A 23,096-nucleotide genomic window follows, 5' to 3' on the forward strand; every position below is an offset into this window, starting at 1 on the left:
AGCCATAAAACCCAGCCTTTAAAGGATCGTCGACTATGTTTCCCTTCAGTGGGCGCAGTTCTACTAATAGTACTATGAAAAGTTGCCTGTTTCCACTTTTGTGTCTTTAAACGCTCGTTTTTTGGGGTCGACAGCTTATTAAAACTAATTTCTAGGTTTTTTGGCTTGTAAGCTGTACACCCTGTCACAAAGCAGCTTTTAGGCATTATTCTGTTTTTGTTATAAGCCAGAAATGACAAGGAGGCGGCCTCTCGCAATACAAAGTCAATGGAGACGGATGGATTGTTTTGCCCCCGGTGGGCGTGGTTTTCAGGTTATGACGCGTTGTGCTCTGTCTCCATTGGGGTGGGGGGGGGGGGGGGTTTGTTTAGGTGATTTCAAATGTCAACATTGGCTTTCAGAGGTCATGGACCCTGCCTTTAAGCTGAGTTTTTACAGATTGGATTTTTTTTTGTCTGCTGAACATCCAGCGATGGCAGGTGCTTTACGCAGAAATTGCACTGGAAACAGACACTGGGAACAATGTAAAATATCACTGGACCTAATTGCGATGACGTGAGGTTTGGAAAAGAACGCTTTTATGAGGCAGATACATCCAGCTGTCTTTTTTATACTGACTGCACGTTTCCATTAGCCTGACGTCTACCTTCTCATTAGTGCACGCTCTCTCAAATTATTTTCCCATTTGCAATAAAAAGTCATCAGACATATTTGTTTTGATATTATCAATACTTGAATTGACTCTGTTGTGGGGTGGGTGTGCATTTTCTCAGGACCCCAAGGCATATCAAGAGGAAGACTTAAACTCTGGGACAGCATGGAGGAAGGGCCATCAGAAATGGAGATGGTGGTGGAAGTGTCTGCGCTCTATCTGAACAGCAGCCTCCCGAATTCATTCGCAAACAACAGCAATGTCACCAACCTCACCAGAATAACATACTACCCATACTACCAACACTCGCTGCCTGTGGCCGCCGGCCTGACCCTGGCCTACCTCTTCATCTTTCTGCTATGCATGGTGGGCAATGGCCTGGTGTGTCTGATCGTGCTTGAGAACCGACGTATGAGAACTGTCACGAACCTCTTTATCCTCAACCTGGCTGTAAGCGACCTTCTGGTGGGGGTTTTCTGTGTTCCGACAACCCTGGTGGACAACCTCATTACAGGTAACATGCATCCAGACACATCTATATGCGCACCGCTGAAATCATGGTTTGCTTCATGCCCTAGGAGAGAGCGAGTGTTTTTGTAATTCTATTTCTGCTTTTAACTGCTTACAGCCCTTCGAGATTCTCTTTGTTTAGCAAGTCTCTTTTATTACTGTGGCGAACCAGAGAACAGACCTAATTTAACCTCTGCATTACGACCAATTGTAGCTCAGTCCCGCTGTTCTCAGTTCAGTGCAAATGCCAATGATGCACTGACTTACTCTGACCTTATCTGGCTACAGTACTTGTCCATTCTCCTATATGTTCATGCTTTGTACTTTGCTCTATTGTTTGAAGAGCTCCAATAAAATTATACATTAAGAGTGAGGTCAGAATTGAAAATGTGTTTTTTGCTAGTAAATGCTTAATAGCGTATGGGTAGCTGGTCTATCTTTTCTCACTCTTAAGGGCTCATTATAGTTGTGCGTAGGTCTGCGTTACGCGTCGGTTTTCATTTATAATTTTGCGTCCGCTGGGAGGCAGTATCCACGCGTGTAACCACAGTAGCAGCGCGACCGTCAATGAAGAAGCAGCTTGACAATTTAAACCCACAAACGTAGGAGAAACAGCAACTTGTTGTGTATGTTTTGAGATGACCAGCAGTGATGGAAGTAAATAAACAGCGACTAATGTTGCAGTTTGAGTTAAATCACTCTTCAACTTGGTCCATCTTTGTTCTCAGTGTCGCAAACGAAAATACCTATGACGCAGTTTTTTTCTTGATGGCAGGGGTTTTAGTGGACCAATCACAGCGCTTGCGGTCTACGTAGAACTGACGCGCTGGTGTCATTAGCCGCTTTTGCACTATCGGGCCTGTGTGAGCCAGGGCTTCAAACGGGCCTCGCGGAGCCAATAGCTTCCGACCTCCAGGTGCGTAGCCAAAATCAAGACAATTAGCCAGTCAGGCCAATAGCGTGACAAACGCTTCAGAAAACCCTACCTATACCTAACCTCATATAATTCCGCCTGTTTTAACGTGAGGAAATCACTTCAGGCTGACAGAGAGCTGGGACACTAAAATCTGAAAAAAGTTTTACACTATGAAAAAAAATTAATTAAAAAAAGGAATTTACTTTTTAGAGTTCAAATGCAACTTAAAAATATTTGTAAACTAATTTTTTTAGATAAAATTGTTGTGTCAACTAGAAGTTGAATTAACTAAAAAATGTAAGGCAACCAGGTTTTTTTAACCGTGTACTAATATAAATTTCGCAATGTCAAATTTCTATTTTTTGTGTAGCTACAGTGTTTGTATACAGTGTTTGTACAGTGTTTTAGCCTGCTCCCCATATGAATAATTGACTATATCAGATTCTTTCGATATTTTTCGATATTACACAGCACCTGAAAATAGTCCCCTGCTATTAAAAGTAACCAAGTGGACTATTTTTGGGCAGTGCATAATATCACTACACCTGCTGCAGCCATGTTACATCAGCAAAGTCCTTGATTATTATTACGCTGGAATGAGAATATAGTTTCTAGCCATATCGCCTAGAAATCGCAACCGCTGACTGTTGGTCTGGACACGATGTAACTACAGAAGAGTCAAGTTTTAAATGAGAAAAATTCCAAAAACTCTTTGGTTATTTTTGAGCGTGATGCTAATGGTCTAATCAGATTCAATGGATTATGCTAAGCTATGCTAAAAGTGGTACCGCCAGACCCAGAGATCAGCTGAATGGATTTCAAAACGTTAAAATCAAATGTTTAACTCTAGGGGAGCTGGAAAATGAGCATATTTTCCAAAAAAGTGGAGTGTCCCTTTAAGCCCTTTTCCCACAGAGATTACAGAAAATACACTGAAAATGCGTCCAGGATTTGGTCGGGATCGTTTGATTTTTGGTTGATTCACACTGCCAATAATTTTCTGAGATCTGTGCGTGCATTCATACATTTTTGTTTATGACAAGATCATAGGGAGCGTGTGATGCGATGTTCTGTCATGCTGGTGAATGACATCAGCTTCAGCGCGGATAGGGACGAGCTCCCTGATCTCTGCTTCAGTTTAGTTTGCCGACATTTCTCATTGTGACTGTTGATCTGCGTTTAAATCCCTGTGTCAAAGAGCTGAACCATAACTTCTTGTTCTGATGACACCCGCACCCTCACTACGGCACTACGGCACTCTTTATGACATTGTTTCTCCCTCTTGTTCACACAGAATGCTTCTGTGAAAGTTAAGGCAATAGGTCCTCTTTACGGAAGTGACCCCAGAAAATTACGGGATGTTTGTGTTTACACAAAAGCCTCTCTACCAATTTTACAGAAATTTTCTGGGACCAAAGTGCTGTGTGAATGGGGTTGTGGAGAGCTGCATGCGAGCAGGTGTAATTCAGACCATTTTAGTGCAACTGTGTGATTCATCAGTGTTGATGTAAATCTCTAATTCCAGTTACAATAGATACAAAAATAGAGCCTCGATTTTGCTCTAGCCTTTCCTTAGAGAGTAAACAGCTGTATAGACTACTGAATACTGTATATGAAGAGTTTGGTTCCAAAACGCAATAAATCCATTTGGACTCATTTCAGTAAAACGTGTTTTCTACTGTATACCAAGAAAGTGACAAGATAAAAAACACTATTTTCTGTTACAAACTTTCACATAGCATCTTTAGGTTATAATAACATAAAAAATTCAAATCCATAATTTGATTTTCAAAGATTTATTATAAAAACTTTATAAAATTATTATGCACAAAAGTTTTTTTTGTCAAAATGCAAGAAATCTATTGAAAATGTGCATTCAACTTTGCCATGTTATATTCATTTAGTTGACTACTATACACTGATTAAAAAAAATAAACATTAATGGCATAATCAAAACACTTTCTTTGTCATATTAAGAACACTGTCACTGCTGCTGTCATTCTTGGGACGTCGTCGCTGAACTTTGTTCAAAGCGATCAACTGTAAAATGTTTTGGTTCTGCTCGATTTTCGGTGACTTCAAGTAAAATAATGGAAAGTTTTTCATAAGATCCTCTGAGGTCAGTGTGTTAGCATGACAGAAGCTTGATGCTGTCGGGAGAACAAGCAACCGGCATTTTCCATCTCCCGAGTAGATTTTGATGGCTTACGAAAACCACCACAGGTTTGTTAATGCCATTAAAATGTCATAATAAGTGCCTGCTACACATGCATCGAAAGGGTTTATGATGAAAAGGACGCTTACATTCACAAAATACTTGCAAGACACTGGGCCCTATCTTGCACCCAGCGCAATTGACTTTGTCAGTGACGCTTGTATCATTTGTATTTTGCACCGGCGCACAGCGGGTTTTTCCCTCCACAGACGCACGTTGGCAAACTAGGGAATGAACTTGCGCTCCCTGGGCGGTTCAGCGCAAAAAAGGAGGCGTGTTGCGGTGCAAACCATCCCTGATGCTATTTTGCAGTTTCAAAAAACAATAGAGCCACTGACTAAAAAAAACTAGTCTAAAGTCAGTGGCGCGTTGCGCGTGGTTCATTATGCTATTTTAAGGGCGCATGCTTGACCATAATGTATAGCGTGCACAACGCGCACACACTTTGCTTTTCTAATCTACACAGATGCAACAGTTATTTTTGCAAATCATAAATTGTTACAATAAAAAATATTAACATATGAGATAAGGGAAATCATAGTGGTGAGCATTGTGGTGATAGTTTTTATTTATTGTGTGGCTGCGTTAAACAATTCTCATGCAAATAACGATTAAAATATTTTCATAAGTTTGTTGTGTGGCTGTATTACGTTTATTTTATGTAAATAATAATTAAAATGTTTTCATAAGAAACCTTAATGTATGTGAACTGGATTTGTAAGTGTACTTTGGGGTTGGACTGCTTGCGTTTCTTGGGTCCGATTTCAAAGCCCCCAAACCGCCTTCAACAATTTCAGCGGTGAGGGTGGAAGCAGATCTGTGTGGAGGCAGATCCACCTCCCGTTATACGACGTGCCCGATTTATGCTGGCAAGCTTTGGATTCCCCCGTCTCCTGACATCATTGTAGCGCTTGGCGCAACGATGGGGATGCCAGCTGATGAGACAAATGTGGCTATTTCCTCTCACGCCTGTTTAACCTGCTCTGATTTGGGCGGGTTTCTCCTATCCCCATACAAAACAACTTCTCTGTCTTTGACTGCTCTTACAAGAATGACGGTCTCCTCGGCTGTGAGCCGCTCCTGGCGTGCGCCTGGTAAATCCGTCATAATAATAGCAACCCGCCATGGAACTTGCGCCCTTGCGTTTAAAGGGAATGTTGGCTAGCGTTCTGATTGGTTTATTTGACGTTACGCCCAAACCACACCTATGAATAATGAACCTACTTCAGACCAACCCCTTATTGATTTGCGCCTGGCGCAAGAGTTATTTCTCCCACCGGGAAAATAGCAACAGCGCCCAAGATCCGGCCACAAAGTCACTTGCGCATTGCGCTTCGCACTTGTGTTTCAGATCGTTAAAATAGGGCCCTCTAACTTTACACTAAACCCTGATTGCACATTAGATTAAGCGAGGATCAGGTAATCACGAGCGTCTGCAGCAGGCACTTATTTTGACATGACGAGCCACACACTTGATGGGCTAAATACATGTTTTGATTTGTTTGGCGTCATTTGTGCCAAAGAGTGCCTATTAAATACCTTAAAGATACATATTAGTACCTCAGAGGTACATTTTGGTTCCAAATGTATACATACTCTATTTGTAGCTAAATGCTACATGTTAGGACTGCATTATTGGGGCTGTCACGAAAAAACGGTTGGAAAAATTGACCTATAACTTTACAATTAATTATAATATTCACCAGTGCTGTTTCTCTGCCACTGCTTCAGTCCAGGATGAGACTATAATGCAGATCCCTTTATGTGTAGGCGGTCATTGTGAGTTGAGAAGTGGAGAAAACAGTACAAAAAAGTATTGATTTTATAAAAAGAATGTTTTTAAAAAGTTGAAAAATGTGCGAATTAATACTGAAATCACCGGACTGCATGCAGACTCGAGTATCTTGGCAAATCTGAGTGGTTTCTCAGACATTGCATAGAGTTTTTGTGAAACTCCAGAGGAAGCATTATGATTAAAAGCATTGTTCTTAAAAAAGACAAAATTGCTAACTTTCGTCTGATTTAATGATGCTTTCCTCCACCAATACGTTTACTACCATCCATTTAACATATTACCATATTTAGATCTGTTCTTCACATTTCAACAAATCTTCTGCCACTTTCAACACCAAAAATTTAAGTGTTGCAGATGTTTGTGGGTTTACTAATGAGAACTCAACCCCAAAATGTCTATTTGTTTGTTTGTTGTAATTTTGTATAACTGGTAAATCCATTTTCCAATGTTTGCTTTGCATGACCCCGTTTTGCTTCTTCTCAAAGCAATGTTCTTTAAAGGGATAGTTAACCCAAAAATGAAAATTCTGTCATCATTCACTCACTCTCATGTTGTTACAAACCTGCATAAATTTTGTTTTGGGCAGATATTTTGAGAAATGTTTGTGGACCCCATTTGCATAGTAGGAAAAAGAATACTATTAGGGTTCCCACGGGTCCGAGAAGTTTTTGAAAATCTACATACATAGATACAGGTCATTAAAAGTGCTTGAATCTATTTTATGCAAGAAGTTTTCTGAAAAAAATCCATATTATTCCCTGTGTAGTCTAGGATAAAATCATAAAAATTCTAGACTTTTTAAGCACACGTCCTAAACAGTTCGCTTCAAATGCTTATATCTTCTGTATGCGAATGCTGATTCATACCAAAATGCTTTTTTGCATAGTTGTGTTTGACAAATAAAAACGTCTCGGGTTACATATGTAACTGTTGTTCCCTAAAAAGGGAACGAGACGCTACGTCTCCCTTACCATATGTCCTGCGTCCCTGTAACGCCGTCTTTGGCAATATTTCAGATAGCGATATACTTCCTGGCTCCTGCATCACCCTGTCTTTGTTGTTAAGCCTCACCATTGGTTGTATTTGATATACACATTCAGACGCACTTACCCCTGGAAGCGTCCCCAAAGTGTCACCGCAGTGACGCAGCGTGAGTTCCCTCAAAAGGGAACTGTAACGATGTATCTTAAAAGGTAACACGATGTAACCTTGCACTAGGGCTGGGCGATATGACAAAAAAAATTATCGAGAAAATGTTTTCCATATCAGTCAATATCGATAATTATCATGATAAATAACAAATCTTTACTCCTGTCAAATTTAAAGGCAGATTTTTGCTCCTGAATGAAAATTGTAAAAAACAGACAGTTAATAATGGTTTTAAACTACTTTTTATTCAGAACATGACAAATACAAATACTAAAATCTTGTTTTAATCCATCTGTATTAAATGTAAATCTATTTGTTATGAAATCAACACATTTCTGACACAAAAGCAGCAGACTACTGTCACTTTAAGACCCAAGACAGACTGCTTTAAGTTTCAATATACTGAGTAACAGCTGTTTATGTTCACTTAAACAAGAAAGAAAACTTAGTTCAGTGATCACGCGTGTGTTATATGTACAAGCTATACACGCTGATAAATGGATGTCAAGAGTGTCACGTTGCTGTGGGAGCGCACATACGCAAACACTATATTCACAGCAGTGGTGGATCTGCTGCTTTTCCTCAGTTTCCTGAATTTGTGAATGTCCTGTAAATATACTTTTAAAGCTGTGCGGACGCAAGGCGGACGCTGAATGAAAGTACAGTATACTGCACCTATTGTGTCTGCTGTGTTTGACGAACCCTGTTTGCGCGTCCAACATTACACACAAGAAAATGTTTCCGCGCATTTGGATTTCGTGATTCCGTCCGCGTTATCCGCATTGCGAAAATCATAGGTCTCTACTAATAAATGAATAACTTGCCCAGGGCCGGGTCTACAGGGGGGCTGGGGGGGGCATTGCCCCCCCAGATTTTCCTTGTGCCCCCCCAAAAATGTCCAGCCAACCTTAAAATAACGGAGTCTCTATACACAAAAAACGTCTTCTTTAGGCAAGAGCTAGCGTTTACAGCTCCCGCCCACTAACGTCTGATTAGCTAATTCAAACCTTGGAGGTCTTTTCAGCAGTATTTAAGTCACAGGAAAAGTACTACTGTTCTCTATGACGGTAACTAAAAAAAACGCATCTTTAAAATATATATTAAAAACAATGCAATTTAGTATTACATAAATGTAATAACCCAACACATATTAAATTAAAACTTTTTTTATAGTAAAACATGCCCAAAATAGCCCCTTATCCTTTCTTAGACTCACCTCATTATTTATTCATGCAAATACAACAGCCAATGGCAAGTCTCCAGCAGCATTTAATGTGTTTGTTTTAGACGTAGTTCTGTTTATTAAAATTAGAATATGCAGTTTGGTTGTGGCATAATATATATACTAGATATAAATGATATAAGATGGTTATACAGTAAATATACAGTATTGTCACAGCTGAGCATCGCGTGCAGTGCAGTTTTAAAATCAATTTTAGCGGTTTTGTCATCGTCATTCATCAGCTCATTCAGCTCGCGTTTGAGAAAAACTTCACACGCAAAAATCTACAGACTTTTAAGTTCAAGAGGAGCTTTCACTCCGCAAGGTCATCGTAAGGTAAAACGTTGTATTTTATAATGTTGTGTTGTATTATAATATCTAATTTGCTGTGTTATAAACAAAGCAGTGTGGTTTATCTTTGGTCTCGTCACAAATCACACTTACAGTATTTTAGGGCTTGTGCTTTTGTCTGGTGCTGTTATAGGCAAACAGGATAACCTTTGACGAATTTGTCATGCATGTCAAATTGCTTACATGATGCAACAATATATTATTTAAAGCATTGTGCTTTGTTGTGATATTTGAGGTTGCTGCAGCAGCAATGATAGGGTCAGGAATTAATGACAATACAGCTTATCACATTGAAAATACATTATTTTACATGAAGAAAATGTTTGAGAAGTGGAAATAAAGTTCCTAACAAGTGTTTATTTAGAATAAAGGCATATGTTGGGTAGGGTAGGTATAAGAATGGCTTTAATTTATCTATAAGTAAAATAATAGATTAAATGCAGTGTAAACATTAATAAAATATAGCTATATGTACAGCTTTATATTTATATCACCTGCTTGCCTGATTTCATTAACTGTGACTAAATGTGTCAAACTAGTGTAATCATTATAACATTATAAATCATTAATCTAATTGCATCTACTTTTAAAATGTGAACGTGCAAAATGACATATAAATTGCCTTTTATTATAAGACATGCAAAGTAATATTGGATTGAAACATCCATAATTTTAGTGTATGAATCATTTTAGTCGAGAAATGGCTGCCCACCCAAAAATCCTGACTGCCCCCCCAGTCCAGCAAGCCTAGTACCGGGCCTGAACTTGCCTCATCTTCCACTAGAGTTGTGACGTTCGCGAACGATCCGATTCTTTTGAACGGCTCATAAACATGAACGATGGGAGCCGAGTCGCGGCTGGAGGGGAGCCGTTCTTTCTGTCGTTCTTTTTTCCTATGCGTGTTTCACAGATGCACACAAATTAGCTCCTCCGCGAGACAGAACAGTTATATGGGGAGGGGCGCAAAGTTAATTTTACTTATTTGCAAATTGTACTGTAGTTATAGTAGTAATAGTGGACTGTACGTAGACATTTCAATTTTATTTATTCTAATTTTATCCACAGTATATCTCTAATACTTTAAATATTTTTTGTTATCTATCAAAATGTTCTTTTGTGACACTGTTCTTGTATAGAATTTTTTCACCAAAAGCTGTTTTGCACAGACATTCATTGCAGCCCACTTTGTTATTGTTCATTTAAGACCTGAAGGGGTTGATGTCCTATTTGCAAAGTTTACAGTAGTAATAGTAGTAATAGTGGACTGTATGTAGACATTTCCATTTTATTTATTCTAATTTGTGTAAGTGTTTGTAGTAAAAGCTGTTTTGCACACAAAATTCATTGCAGCCGGCTTTGTATTGTATTGTATGAATAACATAAGTCAACGTAGCTTTACCCGTACGCACACTTTGTACTAAAGGTAAAATCCAAAATAGTGATGTCACTATCTAAGCAGAGGGATGTTGTGCAACCCTATGGAATATAGTCTGACAAATGAGGTAATAATCAATATTTCAGAATAATTCAAACTCAGATATTGTGAGTTTTAATTATTTGACTACATATCTCACCTCATCATTCCTCCCAGTGATTATTTCCAGGATAAACTGAGATGCCCCCAAGCAGGCTTCTTAAAACTAACTAAATATTTAAAAAGAGCCAAAAGAGCCGTTCTTTTGAACGGCTCTTTGAAAGGAACGGATCGCCAAGATCCGGTTCCCCTCAAAGAGCCATAAATCCCATCACTATCTTCCACTCCTTCAAGTCTAACTGTGATTGTAAACCAAGAGCGCGTGCCGCATCCGGAAGTGCTCGCGCAACATTACGCACAGTGCGTAAACATTATCGATCAATTATCGAACTTCCCTTATCGTTTTATCGGAAAAGTTTATATCGGTAAAATTATCGTTATCGAATTATCGCCCAGCACTACCTTGCACTAAGAAATGTGTTCCCACATTTAGTCCTTGAATTTGAGGGTATTGGACTTGTTCTTGAAAGGTCCTTGAATTTAAAGTTAACTAAGGTGTGGGAACCCTGTACTATGGAAGTAAATGGGGTCCACAAATGGTTTGGTTACAAACATTTCTCAAAATATCTTCATTTGTGTTCAACAGAACAAAGAAATTTAAACAGGTTTGTAACAATATGAGAGTGAGTAAATTATGACAGAATTTTCATTTTTGGGTTAACTATCCCTTTAGGTTTTATATTCTGTTGCTACATAAACATAGGTTTATTTATAACCCCGCATGAATTCTGTCCAATATATACCCAGCATTGGGCTAAAAATAAAGCAGCAGAACCGTCTAAAAGTGTAGGTTTACAGTAGCTAGGTTACTCACAGCATCACCAAATCATTATAACATCGCATCATTTCTCCAATTTCCTTTCCAATTTCTGAAACGCATTTGAGCGTGTCTTCGCAACACAGTATAAACATGTTGGCATTTGAGACGTGATCAGCAAGTCATCTGCCACACGAGTACAGGCATCTCTTGATATCAGAGGAAAATCATTGCAAGCATCGCGTGTACACAGAGCAATCTGAACAGATTGTACTGTAACTCCAGTTATATTGAAGGTTTAGTTGATAGCTCAGAAAATCTCATCAATCTATATTCTCAATACTCTTCACTCTCTCTTTGTTGACATGTGTTTTAAGAGATTGAGTGATTCATGATTTACCTTTCATAATGTTTTATCTCTCCCCCAAGGTTGGCCATTTACAAACACCGTCTGTAAGATGAGTGGGCTGGTGCAGGGCATGTCTGTGTCAGCCTCTGTGTTCACGCTGGTGGCCATCGCTGTGGACAGGTATGTGGTGTCAGACTCTTTAAAACTGCATAAAATGTATATATATATATATATATTTTTTTTTATGCATGAAAAAAATGTATAGTAATTTGTTTGCATTATGTTTTTTTCATGATAATTAGACAAATCCCCACCCCCAAAGGCGTATTACCATAATGCAAACTACAATCTAACATTGCGGTACAGTTAACGTGTAATCATATGCAGTGAAATTACTATAATGACAACCCAGCAAAATTGTCAATGAGAAGATAATGTCACGCCACAATTAAAACAATCATAATTATTCTGAAATCTGAGAAGGTGAAGAGTCAGAAATGCAATAACATGTGAAACCTCCCCATGTGAGACACAATGGTATTTGAACGGCACAGCACAAGATCTTTACCAACTTTAGAAATCTAGACACGTTTAAAAAAAATTATACCACGGAGCTGTTAAATGCTTCATTCTCATTGGTGGAGGAATGTTCAATAGGTATGCATTATTTTTCAGTAAACGCACACCTATTTATTTCAACAAATAATGCATAAATATGTGTGTGTGCCGTGATAGAAATAAATAGAAAATAAAATAAATAAAGAGAAGAAAATGAATACAGTAACACCGATTGCCAAGCATTTGCTTCATTCCTGATAATATAAAACTGGAACAAATAATAGCATTGCTGTAAAATTGCTTTTTGGATTTTAAGAACAAAGCCGGTCAAATGTCTTAAAATAAATCATCCAAACAATGGGTCTCATTCACTTCGGATGTTTTAACCAACAAATTATGATTTAACAAAAACTTTCACACTAAAATGTATGTTAAATGTATGCATAAACGTAGGAAACTCAGACCACATGTTTGTAATAATCATGAACAAGGAAAAATATATAAAATATATAACACAGATATATATTATAGAGTTCTTTTTCCTTGTTCATGATTATTGCGTATGTGTGGTTTAAGCTGTTCTTTCATTTTTGCAAACATTTAGAAGAAATTTTAGTATGAAAGTTTTTGTTGATTCATGATTTGTTAGTTAAAACGTCCAAATGCTTATTTCACAAACAACTTCGTGCATACGCATGTGAATGAGAGCCAATGTTTTATGGTGTAGTAACCGTTTTATAAGTGAAATCATCGATCTATTGCAGTGGTGTAGGCTTGATTTTTGTATACTGTGCTTTTTCCCTCTCACCCTTATGCTCACTCGTCCCAGAGCGACACCCCATAATCACCACCACATTCACAAAAGCATACAGTATGCATATTCATGCAATTGAGAGCATTCTGAAAGACTGCTTACGTGTTATCATCATGCAAGAAAAGACTTTAACAGCCAATGGTGAAACTGGACTGATTTTTAGACTGGTTACGTGTTAATTAACATCTTACTCAGGGCCTAAATTAAACTAATTACAATCTTCACACCATGCTTGAAAGGAGGAAAATTATCAACTCTGTCAATTGCTATTATCTGAGTATTGATAGCTAACATTATCATACAGTAATGTAATGGTGTAAATGTTTTAAATGATTATGCATTTAAGATTACCATGAATTAACTCTCATTTGCAAAGTCATTGATATAAAAAGCTTATTAATATAAGAATGAAAATAGGCTTTTATTTAATAATTATTACAAGACCTTCATGTGCAGGGGTGCATATAACTGGTACGCAGGTGCGCATACGCAATTAAAATACAAATTGCGCACCAGACACTACTCTAAAAGCCGCTTTTGCATACCAACGTTCCTGGAATGTACATTTAACATACAGTAGTAACCTAATTTACTGCAACATAAGGGATTTTTCTGTGCATCATTGGTTAGATAATTATTACAGACGTGTTAAAATGTATGCGTTGTTAGCAGCGATGCAACAGTGACTGGCCTGGTTCGGCCAATTTAAATATTTAACTATTTCCCCGCCATTGACGAGTTATCTCGTCAATTAACTCTTTCGCCGCCAGCATTTTTTTTTTTCAAGTTGCCAGCCAGCGCCAGCGTTTTTCATGATTTTCACAAAAGTTTAAGGCCTTTAAAATGTTCTTCTTTAAATACATAAACATACAATATACCAAATGAAAGAACAGACCCTCTGCTTTCAAACAAAAAACTTTTCATCCTACCTTCAGTGGTTCTTTTGTACTCAGCTCTTGAATATGGGTAGGTTTCTGCAAAAACACCACATTTTGAGCAAAAAGCAGAGATAATTCCATTTTTGTGATGGACTTTTCATAGAGATCCCATTCAGGGCGATCTTTAAAACATACACGGACATGCAGCCCCTTGCCATAGGGCAATACTTCCGGGTTTAAAAAGTTGCGGAAGGGGATTTAAGTGGATAATAGCGGTATTGCGGAAAGCCAGAATTTCTCGTCATTGGCAGGGAAGCGTTTTCTCTTGATTGACGAGATATCTCGTAAGGCTATTTAATGTGCACTTCTGGTGTACGATACCTCCGAGTTGAGACGGTGCGCGGAGCTTCTCTTCCAGCGTGCGACCCCTTTAAGACTAAACGTTTTCCTGCCAATGACGCTTCCCTGGCGAGTTTTTAAGGTAATCTTTGATTCCGTTGTTATCCACTAGATGGCGCTCTTACCCAAATTATAAAAAACTAAAGCATCAACTAATTCAACTTTTTTGAAGTAATCTACCTTTATTTAAGAGGTTATAAAAAAGAACAAATATAGATAAGATTTTTAAGTAGAGGGTCTGTACTTTCATTTGATATATTGTATGTTTATATATTAGTAGAAAATTTTCTTGGAAGGCATTTTGTGAAACGTTTTAATGTTGGCAGGCAACTTAAAAAGGCTGGCAGGGAATGAGTTAAGAACAAAAAGACGCAAAATGGATCTCAATACTTTGAATACTAAAATACTAAGTTTTGTTTGCACGCAGCTCTAAAGCGCGACCTCGATCCGCATGTCAAGGCGTCATACAGCATGCATTACAAGCAAATAGTAAAGACAGTACACAATACTGAGTTTATGTTTTCCTGCATTTGAGCAGACATTTTAACACAAAATTACATTAAAACACCATAATTATAGTAGTAAAAAGATTTTTTAAATATGAAATCAATATAAGCGGTTATATTTTTAGAGTATAAACCCAATGCTGTTTAAAAGTTAATGAAACCACAAACAAGAAAATCAAAATTTTCTTCTCTTGATTTAATAACTTTTGTAACTTTAATAAGAATTAATCCAATTTACACCGTTAAGACTATGCAGTATTATCTGATTACTTTATTCATTTTCTGTACTTGATTTAAAAACTACAGACCAACCTGAAAACATAAACAGCACTATTTATTTTTTTGTATGTTTGTTCTATCATATTTATTTGTGCCATTGCTCATAATTTGATTTTTTTTATTACTGACCATTTATTTGTCTTAAACAATATTTGAAATGTATTGTACAGTAGTGTGTATTTAGGCTAGCAGTTATTTATGAAGGTTACATGGGTTAAAAAAATAATGAGGTGTATTTTATATATTATCATCGTCTACCAAGATTAAACAAAAGAAATAGAGAGTAGTCAGGAGATTAATGATGTTGACTATGTCTGTGCTACGAATGGTGTAAGTACCAAGCAACATCTCCAGGTGCTCCTTTGAAAACCAGGCCAAAAAAGTAATGTGCACCCCTGATCATGTAGCCTAATATTTGACACCAAAACAAAAGTGGAGAAGGTGATCATTAATTTGCGGTTCTGAAATGAACATCAACACAGACATGAATTACCTCAAAGAAGTTTGAGATCTTGTACATTAAAATCTTAAACGTAGAAATAAAAATAAACACATAAGTGAAGTTTAACACTGTGAAACACAAGCAAACATGTTGAAAGATGAACTGACAGAAGCTAGTGGACCATTAAGTAGACATACTAGGCATTTTAAACATTTACAAAGCAGCGTTTGTATTATCTATTCATAAATTCCTGACCCTTATTTCTCCCGCACCTCGTGTTTCATCATAATTTTTATTTCTCCATTTGTTTTGTTGTTGTGGCTGGCAGGGCGAGCCGCTGGGCTCTTTTGTGACGTGAGGCCAGGTTTGGGGATATCACGCAAGTTATGTTCCTACCTCGCCCTACATATTTTAACATGATCAAATATATGAAAATATATATTCTCTAATACTTAATATAGGCTATAAGGAATTGCACGCAACAAACAGTGTTTTTAATTTCGTTTTTAATGCCCCGCCACACAAAGAAAGTATCAATTTCTTTACCCGCCCGACCCTGGGTTATGAGACGACGCGCATCACTCTAGCCTACTGTATAGACAGTTTCAGCAGTTACAACATAAACAAACGGCTTTCGTGGAACAAATGTAACTTCCGGTAAACTCCACAAGATCAACAAATAATTTAGAGTAGTTTATTTATGATACAGTAACAAGCACAATAAACAACAAGTAGATTGTTGATAGTTAAAATCATAGCTAAAGCGTATCAAAAACTACACTGAGCTAGCTTTACTGTGTAAAATGTGTACTATGTATACAGTGTTAACTAGCAGTCGATCTGTAGTCCAAACCTCCTTTCACATAGCGGTGATCCATGACACCGTCTCCTCTGGTCTTTAGGAAACCAAAACATTTCAACAAGTTAGCCTATTTGTTCCATAGTTCAGTTTGACCACTAGCCAGGCGATTAAACATGCAGAGACCAGAATTGAAGTTCTACCCAGACGCGTAACCGTGACAACGCACGTGCGTCCGATGAAACCGTCCCATCCAAAGTAGCAAGTGGAGCATGCTCACGGTCAGTGCTTCACATCTAAATTTAAAAATGAAAGTGTGAAATGTGTCACAAAACGTTGCTGGTACGAATTTTTAGAGTGGGTATACGGAAACGTTTTTCATATAGTCCACTACATATACCAGCGTGTCATGTAGACTACACCACTGCATTGAATTATTCGAAAATATCAAAAATAAAATCCACTTAGTGTCATGGCCGCATTACCACCCGTGGGTTGTGCATCATTTTTTTATATAATTCAACAGCCTGTCATTAATTATTCCCAACTTATACTACGGGCCCATTGAATGCTTGAATATGATTGGCTGTTGAACGTTCTGAGGTGTGCAATTATTTTGTGGGAAATCCAGTTTTCTGGAAGGGAAAGTTTTAGGACCACTCGAGGACCAGGATTGGAATAAAAACTGGTTTAAAGGATTAGTCCATTTTCTTTAAATAAATCCAGATAATTTACTAACCCCTATGTCTTCAAAAATGTTAATGTCTTTCTTTGTTTAACTGAGAAGAAATTATGTTTTTTGAGGAAAACATTCCAGGATATTTCTCATTTTAATGGACTTTAATGGACCCCAACACTTAACAGTTTTAATGCAGTTTAAAATTGCAGTTTCAAAGGACTCTAAATGATCACAAACCAGGCATAAGGGTTTTATCTAGCGAAACTATTGTCATTTTGGCAAGAAAAATAAAAAATATGCACTTTTAAACTACAACTTCTCTTCTTCCTCCGGTCGTGTGATGCACCAGTGCGACCTCACGTAATTGCGTAATGACGTAGAAAGGTCACGTGTTACATATATGAAACGCACATTTGCGGACCATTTTAAACAATAAACTGACACAAAGACATATATTAGTATCATTAGACATACAACAACCTCGTAACGGTCCTCTTTCTCCACACTTGTAAACACTGGAGCGTAGTTTCGCATACGTCTTCCGTGACCTCTTGATGTGATGACGTATTACGTGAGGTAAAGGATGAGGAAGACAAGAAGTTGTGGTTTAAAAGTACATATTTTTTAATTTTTCTTGCCAAAAATGACAATCGTTTCGCTAGATAAGACCCTTATGCCTTGTTTGAGATTGTTTAGAGTCCTTTCACTGCAAAAAATTATTTTCAAGAAAAAAATTTCTTAGTATTTTTGTCTTGTTTTCTTTATTTAAGATGCTTTTACTTAATGAGCAAAACGACCCAAGAAAATAAGTCTAGTTTTTAGAACGAAAATATCACATTTTAGTGATCTTGTGCATTAAACAAGCAAAACAATCTGCCAATGGGGTAAGCAATTTTTTTCTTGATTTTTTCTTGAATTTAGTGTTTAAGAAAAATTTTCAAGGTTTTTTCCTTACCCCATTGGCAGATTTTTTTGCTGGTTTTATGCACAAATTCACTTAAATTTTATATTTTCGGTCTAAAAACTAGACTTATTTTCTTGGGTTGTTTTGCTCATCAAGAAAAGCATCTTAATTTAAGAATTTTTTTTATATTTTTACTGAAAACAAGACAAAAATACAAATAATTTTTTTTCTTGAAAATAATTTTTTGCCGTTTGCTGCAATTTTAAACTGCATTAAAACAGTTAAGTATTGGGGTCCATTAAAATGAGAAAAATTCTGAAATGTTTTCCTCAAAAACATTATTTCTTCTCGACTGAAAAAAAGATTTTGGATGAGTAAAATATATAGATTTTTTTTTAAGAAAATTTACTAATCCTTTAACATCCACAGAAATGTTCTGTTGTATAAAGGTTCTTTATAGTGGAAAAAGTTATTAAGAACCTTTGACTTAAAGGTTCTCTGGGGAACACAAAATGGTTCCTTAATGGCATCTCTGTGAAAAATCTTTTGTAACACCTTTATTTTTTTTAAGAGAGTAGAGTAAATAAAGATATTTAGAGATTAAATAAAGAGAGTATGATGAAAGGGAGTGCAAGAGAAGTGAACAATTCAGAGTGTGAGCAGTTGAAAATAATTATGAAGAGGAAGAGAGGATTAATTCAGAGCAAAAAGAGATATAGAGTCTGAGTGGGATGCTTGATGGATTTTGTCCTGCTGTGATCCTGCTGAGAAGAATTCTGTTCCAATTTCATCCAGGTTCCGTTGCATTGTGTACCCCTTCCAACCCAAACTCACCCTGCTGGTTGCCAAGGTGACCATAGTGATGATCTGGGTGCTGGCGCTGGCGATTATGTGTCCGTCGGCCGTGACGTTGACCGTCGAGAGAGTGGAGCATCACTACATGGTCCACAACGATGACTACAACAACACATACCCTCTTTTCTCCTGTTTTGAAAATTGGGCCAACCCGCAAATGAGAAAAGTCTACACCACCGTCCTGTTCGCACACATTTACCTTGTTCCTCTCACCCTGATCACGCTGATGTACGGTCGCATCGGAATCAAACTCTACACCACATCCGTGATCACGGGGAACGATCATCACGATGCCAGTCAGGCCCACTCCTCTCCTCCCAATCAAGGACCCCAGCAGGAAGGCCGACCCCTCATCTCCCAGAAGAAAATCAAAGTTATTAAGATGCTGGGCATCGTAGCTCTCGTATTCACGCTGTCCTGGCTGCCGCTGTGGACCCTGATGCTCCTCACGGACTACGGAGGTTTAGAGGAGGACAGGTTGGAAATATTGACCGGTTACATTTTTCCTTTCGCTCACTGGTTAGCGTTCTCAAACTCAAGCGTCAACCCTATCATTTACGGCTACTACAATGAAAACTTCAAGAGGGGATTTCAGGCGGTGTGCAGGACGCATTCTTGCTGCTGCAAGATGCCAGCTAAGAGCGGAACGCGACGGAAAGCCAACAAAGGAGAGGTGCGGGAACCTGTGGTGACTTTTGGCACCAGGAACAGAGTGTACACCGATGGGGACTCTGGAACCCGATTGGAGATGGATCAGAGGAGGGGCCCGCGACTTTGTAACTCTGTCTGCACGAACGACACTGGATCTAATGCGGGATCTGGCATAAAAGGTGTTGCAAATCAAAACACTTTTCAGATGGAGGAACTGGAGAAAATTAGTCCGATCAGACATGGAAAAAATCAAGCCTGGGACCAATAGGTGGATTAGTTATGGCATTTACGTGAATGACTAACTCAGGATGGGAACTGTTAGAAACCATAAAGTGAATTGATGTCAGAAAGGTGAAGTCAGTCCTGCTGTACATCTCGTACCTGAAAATCATCTTTTCAGACCATTTTTGGGAAAAATAAGGAAATAATTCCTCTCTCAGACTTCTTTTTATACACAAGCAAGGCTTTCTGCATTAAATGCAGAAGGAGAATTTTATTCTTTCCTTAACAGACAACGCAAATGGCATAGACCTATGAATGTACAATCATGTTTGTTCGAATAGCAGATTTATTTCTGTTTTGTGCAGACGCATTTACATGTAAATAACCCCTTTATTCGGTACGTATGCATTTACGTTTTGCATATTAGTACTGTTATCAAAATAACAACTACAAAATAACCCTTCCCTCCTCTCATGAACCGCCACAATTCTGAACAGTTTAATAATCCTGTTTATACCAAAACAATGTTGAATGTATTACACACACTACAGCTTATACAGCCTTAATATTCAACAGGAGAAAACCTAAGATGATCAACATTGATAACACTTTATTCCCATCTTAAATTTAAGATTTATGAACTGGAGCGAAATGATCACAAAAGACGCTTATCTCATAAGCCAGGCGTCTTTTCTCCAATGAGGCCACAATCTTCGGAAATATCAAATAGATGTATTTATTATATGCAGTATATTTTCTCCAAACACAAATTCACAGTTGCACATTTGTTTTCCTGAACTGAGCATTTGTATTGGTTGAATTGTGTTTGTGTATGCGCTTGTGCATCCTTGCGTACACTATATGTGTGTGGAGTAAGCATGCGGTGTGCATCAAGATGTAAAATTGCTTTATTTCTGGACCGTTTAAGAATACGGTTAACACCAAACATGCTGAGATACTGTTGTTTAGTACAACCGTGCTTAGAGGATCAAGTAAGGAAAAGATGATATGAATTTTGACTCGTGTGTTTTTGCTTCAGTGTATGTTTGATGTTATGTGCGTTTCAGTGAGTCTGACTGTGGTTAATGTACTGTGGTGGCTTATTGTGCACTATGTTTGCTTTAAATGGCAAGATGCGTGAAAATGGAGAAAAAATGTTACACGTGATGTGAAGAGCCATTACTGAGAATATGAGGTGAGACTAGGTGTTACATTTCCAGCACGTGTCTGAGAAAGGTCACATACTGTACCATTTGGTTAATATCGGCAAAGTCCAACAAAGGTCTTGGAAAAACGCAGTCCAGCACTCTCATGAGACAATTTCACAGGCAAATAGAGTACTATATGTAATTACATTCACATTTATGCATTTGGAAGATGCTTTTATCCAAAGCAAATTATAGTGCATTCAATCTATATATATATATTTATATATTCTTTTGATCTTTTGTCGTTATGTGTGTTCCCTGGGATCGAACCCATGGCCTTTGCATTGCTAATGCATCTTTTGGAATTACATTACGTATATGCTGCTGTCAATCAACTGCACATTCACTGTAACTACACTCTTAAAAAATGCTGGGTTATTTTTGAACACAGCATTGGGTCAAAAAAGGATGAGCCCAGCCCGCTGTGTTGTAATTTGATGGTTTGTCTCAATCCAAAATGCTGGGTTGTTTTAACCTATTGTTGGGTCAAATATAAACACGTTCTGGGTTCATTTCAATCCAGATGCTGGGCTCGTACCTTTTTTGATCCAAAACTGTGTTTAAAATAACCCAGCATTTTTTGCACTGCAAAAAATTATTTTCAAGAAAAAACATTCTTAGTATTTTTGTCTTGTTTTCAGTAAAAATATTTAATTTTTTTTAAATTAAGATGATTTTCTTGATGAGCAAAACGACTAAAGTTTTTAGACCAAAAATATCAAATTTAAGTGATTTTGTGCATAAAACAAGCAAAAAAATTATAATAAATCTGCCGACGGGATAAGCAAATTTTTCTTGAATTTAGTGTTTAAGAAAAATTTTCAAAATGTTTTGCTTACCCCATTGGCAGATTTTTTTGCTTGTTTTAAATTTGGGATGGACATGGTCAGAAACAATGCTCAGGTAGGCCGTGGCATTTAAACGATGCCCAATTGGCACTAAGGGGCCCTAAAGTGTGCCAAGAAAACATCCCCCACACCATTACACCACCACCAGCAACTTAAATTGGATATTTTTGGTCTAAAAACTAGACTTATTTTCTTGGGTCGTTTTGTTTATCAAGAAAAAGCATCTTAATTTAAGAACAAAAATACTAAGATTTTTTTTCTTGAAAATCATTTTTGCAGTGTGTGAACTCTCTTGAAAATGTATTTAATGGTTCACTAAACACTCAACATAAGGATGCCAATAGTCTTTAAAGCGTAACTAAACCCCTGGTCAGAGCCTGACTCCACCCACTGCAATATTTGAAAAATGCAAGAAAAGTGGGCAGACCCCAACGGAGATAGAGGGGACGTACTAGCTCGTACCAAGTGTGTGGTGAGATCGTAACAAGGGCGTGGTGAGCTTGTCACGAGTTTTTTTTTGGACCCAACATCCAATAGGAAAATTCAACTGCAGTACCCACCGTTTAACCTGAAATTTTTACACCATATATTGTAGTATTGAAACACTTTATATCCAAATGTCAAAAAAATTACTAAAATCAATGAACAGCACTAATTAAGCATCATTCGTACAGATCATTAACTAAAAAAAGTTTGTTTAGGGTTTAGTTACTCTTTAAAGGGATAGTTTACACAAAAATAAAAATTCTGTCATCTTTTATTCACCCTCAAGTTGTTACAAACCTGTATACTTTTTTTGTTCTGCTGAACACAAAGGAAGATATTTTGAGCAATGTTTGAAGCACCCTTGACTTCCATAGCCTTTTTATTTTCACAATGAAAGTCATTGGTGCTTCAAAACTGCTTGATTACGAACATTGCTCAAAATGACATGAGACGATAATTGTGCTACAGTATTTATTTCCATGTGCTGTCTCGGTGCCTGTACTGTGTTACATGTCCTTGAGGTTTTCTTCCGGGGAACATTGAATGTGCATGTCAGGGACTGACAGCTCCATCTCATAAATCCATTATGTCAATCTTTTTTAACTTCACCTTGGGCCTTTAGGACCTTAACAGCTTTTATTGATTTTAAAATACTAGAAAACAGAGATAAACTGCAGGTCTAAATTGCTTTTAGACAGTTTCAGGTTTTTGAGCTTTAAGTTATTAAGAACTTAGATGAAGCAATGTGACAAAGATGCAGCAATTTATTTATAGACCAACACTACACGATTAGCACTATAGAGCACTGTATGACATATTTTAAGGTAGCGGGACACTGGTTCCCTCACTAAAAAGAGAATTTTCATAAACTTTGGTTAAACACAGAGCTTATTTTTTACGATAATCTAAAAGTCTATGGGATAAATTAATAGGCTTTTTAGCGAGCAAGCCAGAGTCCTGTTACTTCTTGGGGTGGGCCTACAAAAATACATAATCCCTTTATACACACACCTAAAGGATTATTAGGAACACCATATAAATACTGTGTTTGACCCCCTTTAGCCTTCAGAACTGCCTTAATTCTTAGTGCTGAAAGCATTCTTTAGAAATGTTGGCCC

At 37.6% G+C, this 23,096-nt stretch overlaps 1 protein-coding gene across 1 annotated transcript; it reads left to right on the forward strand.

Moving 5' to 3' along the window:
* Window positions 1-787: 787 nt before the first annotated feature.
* On the forward strand, window positions 788-20,886 carry npffr1l2 (neuropeptide FF receptor 1 like 2). Its single transcript, XM_065250035.1, has 3 exons — window positions 788-1,166; window positions 11,531-11,630; window positions 18,504-20,886. Exons 1-3 carry the CDS (start codon window positions 818-820, stop codon window positions 19,480-19,482), a joined length of 1,428 nt encoding a protein of 475 aa, XP_065106107.1. The 5' UTR covers window positions 788-817; the 3' UTR covers window positions 19,483-20,886.
* The last annotated feature ends 2,210 nt before the right edge of the window (window positions 20,887-23,096 follow it).

This window comes from Paramisgurnus dabryanus, chromosome 5 (assembly GCF_030506205.2).
Source record: "Paramisgurnus dabryanus chromosome 5, PD_genome_1.1, whole genome shotgun sequence".
Classification (NCBI taxonomy): domain Eukaryota; kingdom Metazoa; phylum Chordata; class Actinopteri; order Cypriniformes; family Cobitidae; genus Paramisgurnus; species Paramisgurnus dabryanus.

Excerpts from the sequence above, each read along its gene's own strand:
- npffr1l2 (XM_065250035.1), top strand. The coding sequence starts at position 818 with ATGGAGGAAGGGCCATCAGAAATGGAGATGGTGGTGGAAGTGTCTGCG. Across the intron at positions 1,167-11,530 it reads GGTGGACAACCTCATTACAG|GTTGGCCATTTACAAACACC; the intron begins GTAACATGCATC and ends CTCTCCCCCAAG. Across the intron at positions 11,631-18,503 it reads GTGGCCATCGCTGTGGACAG|GTTCCGTTGCATTGTGTACC; the intron begins GTATGTGGTGTC and ends AATTTCATCCAG.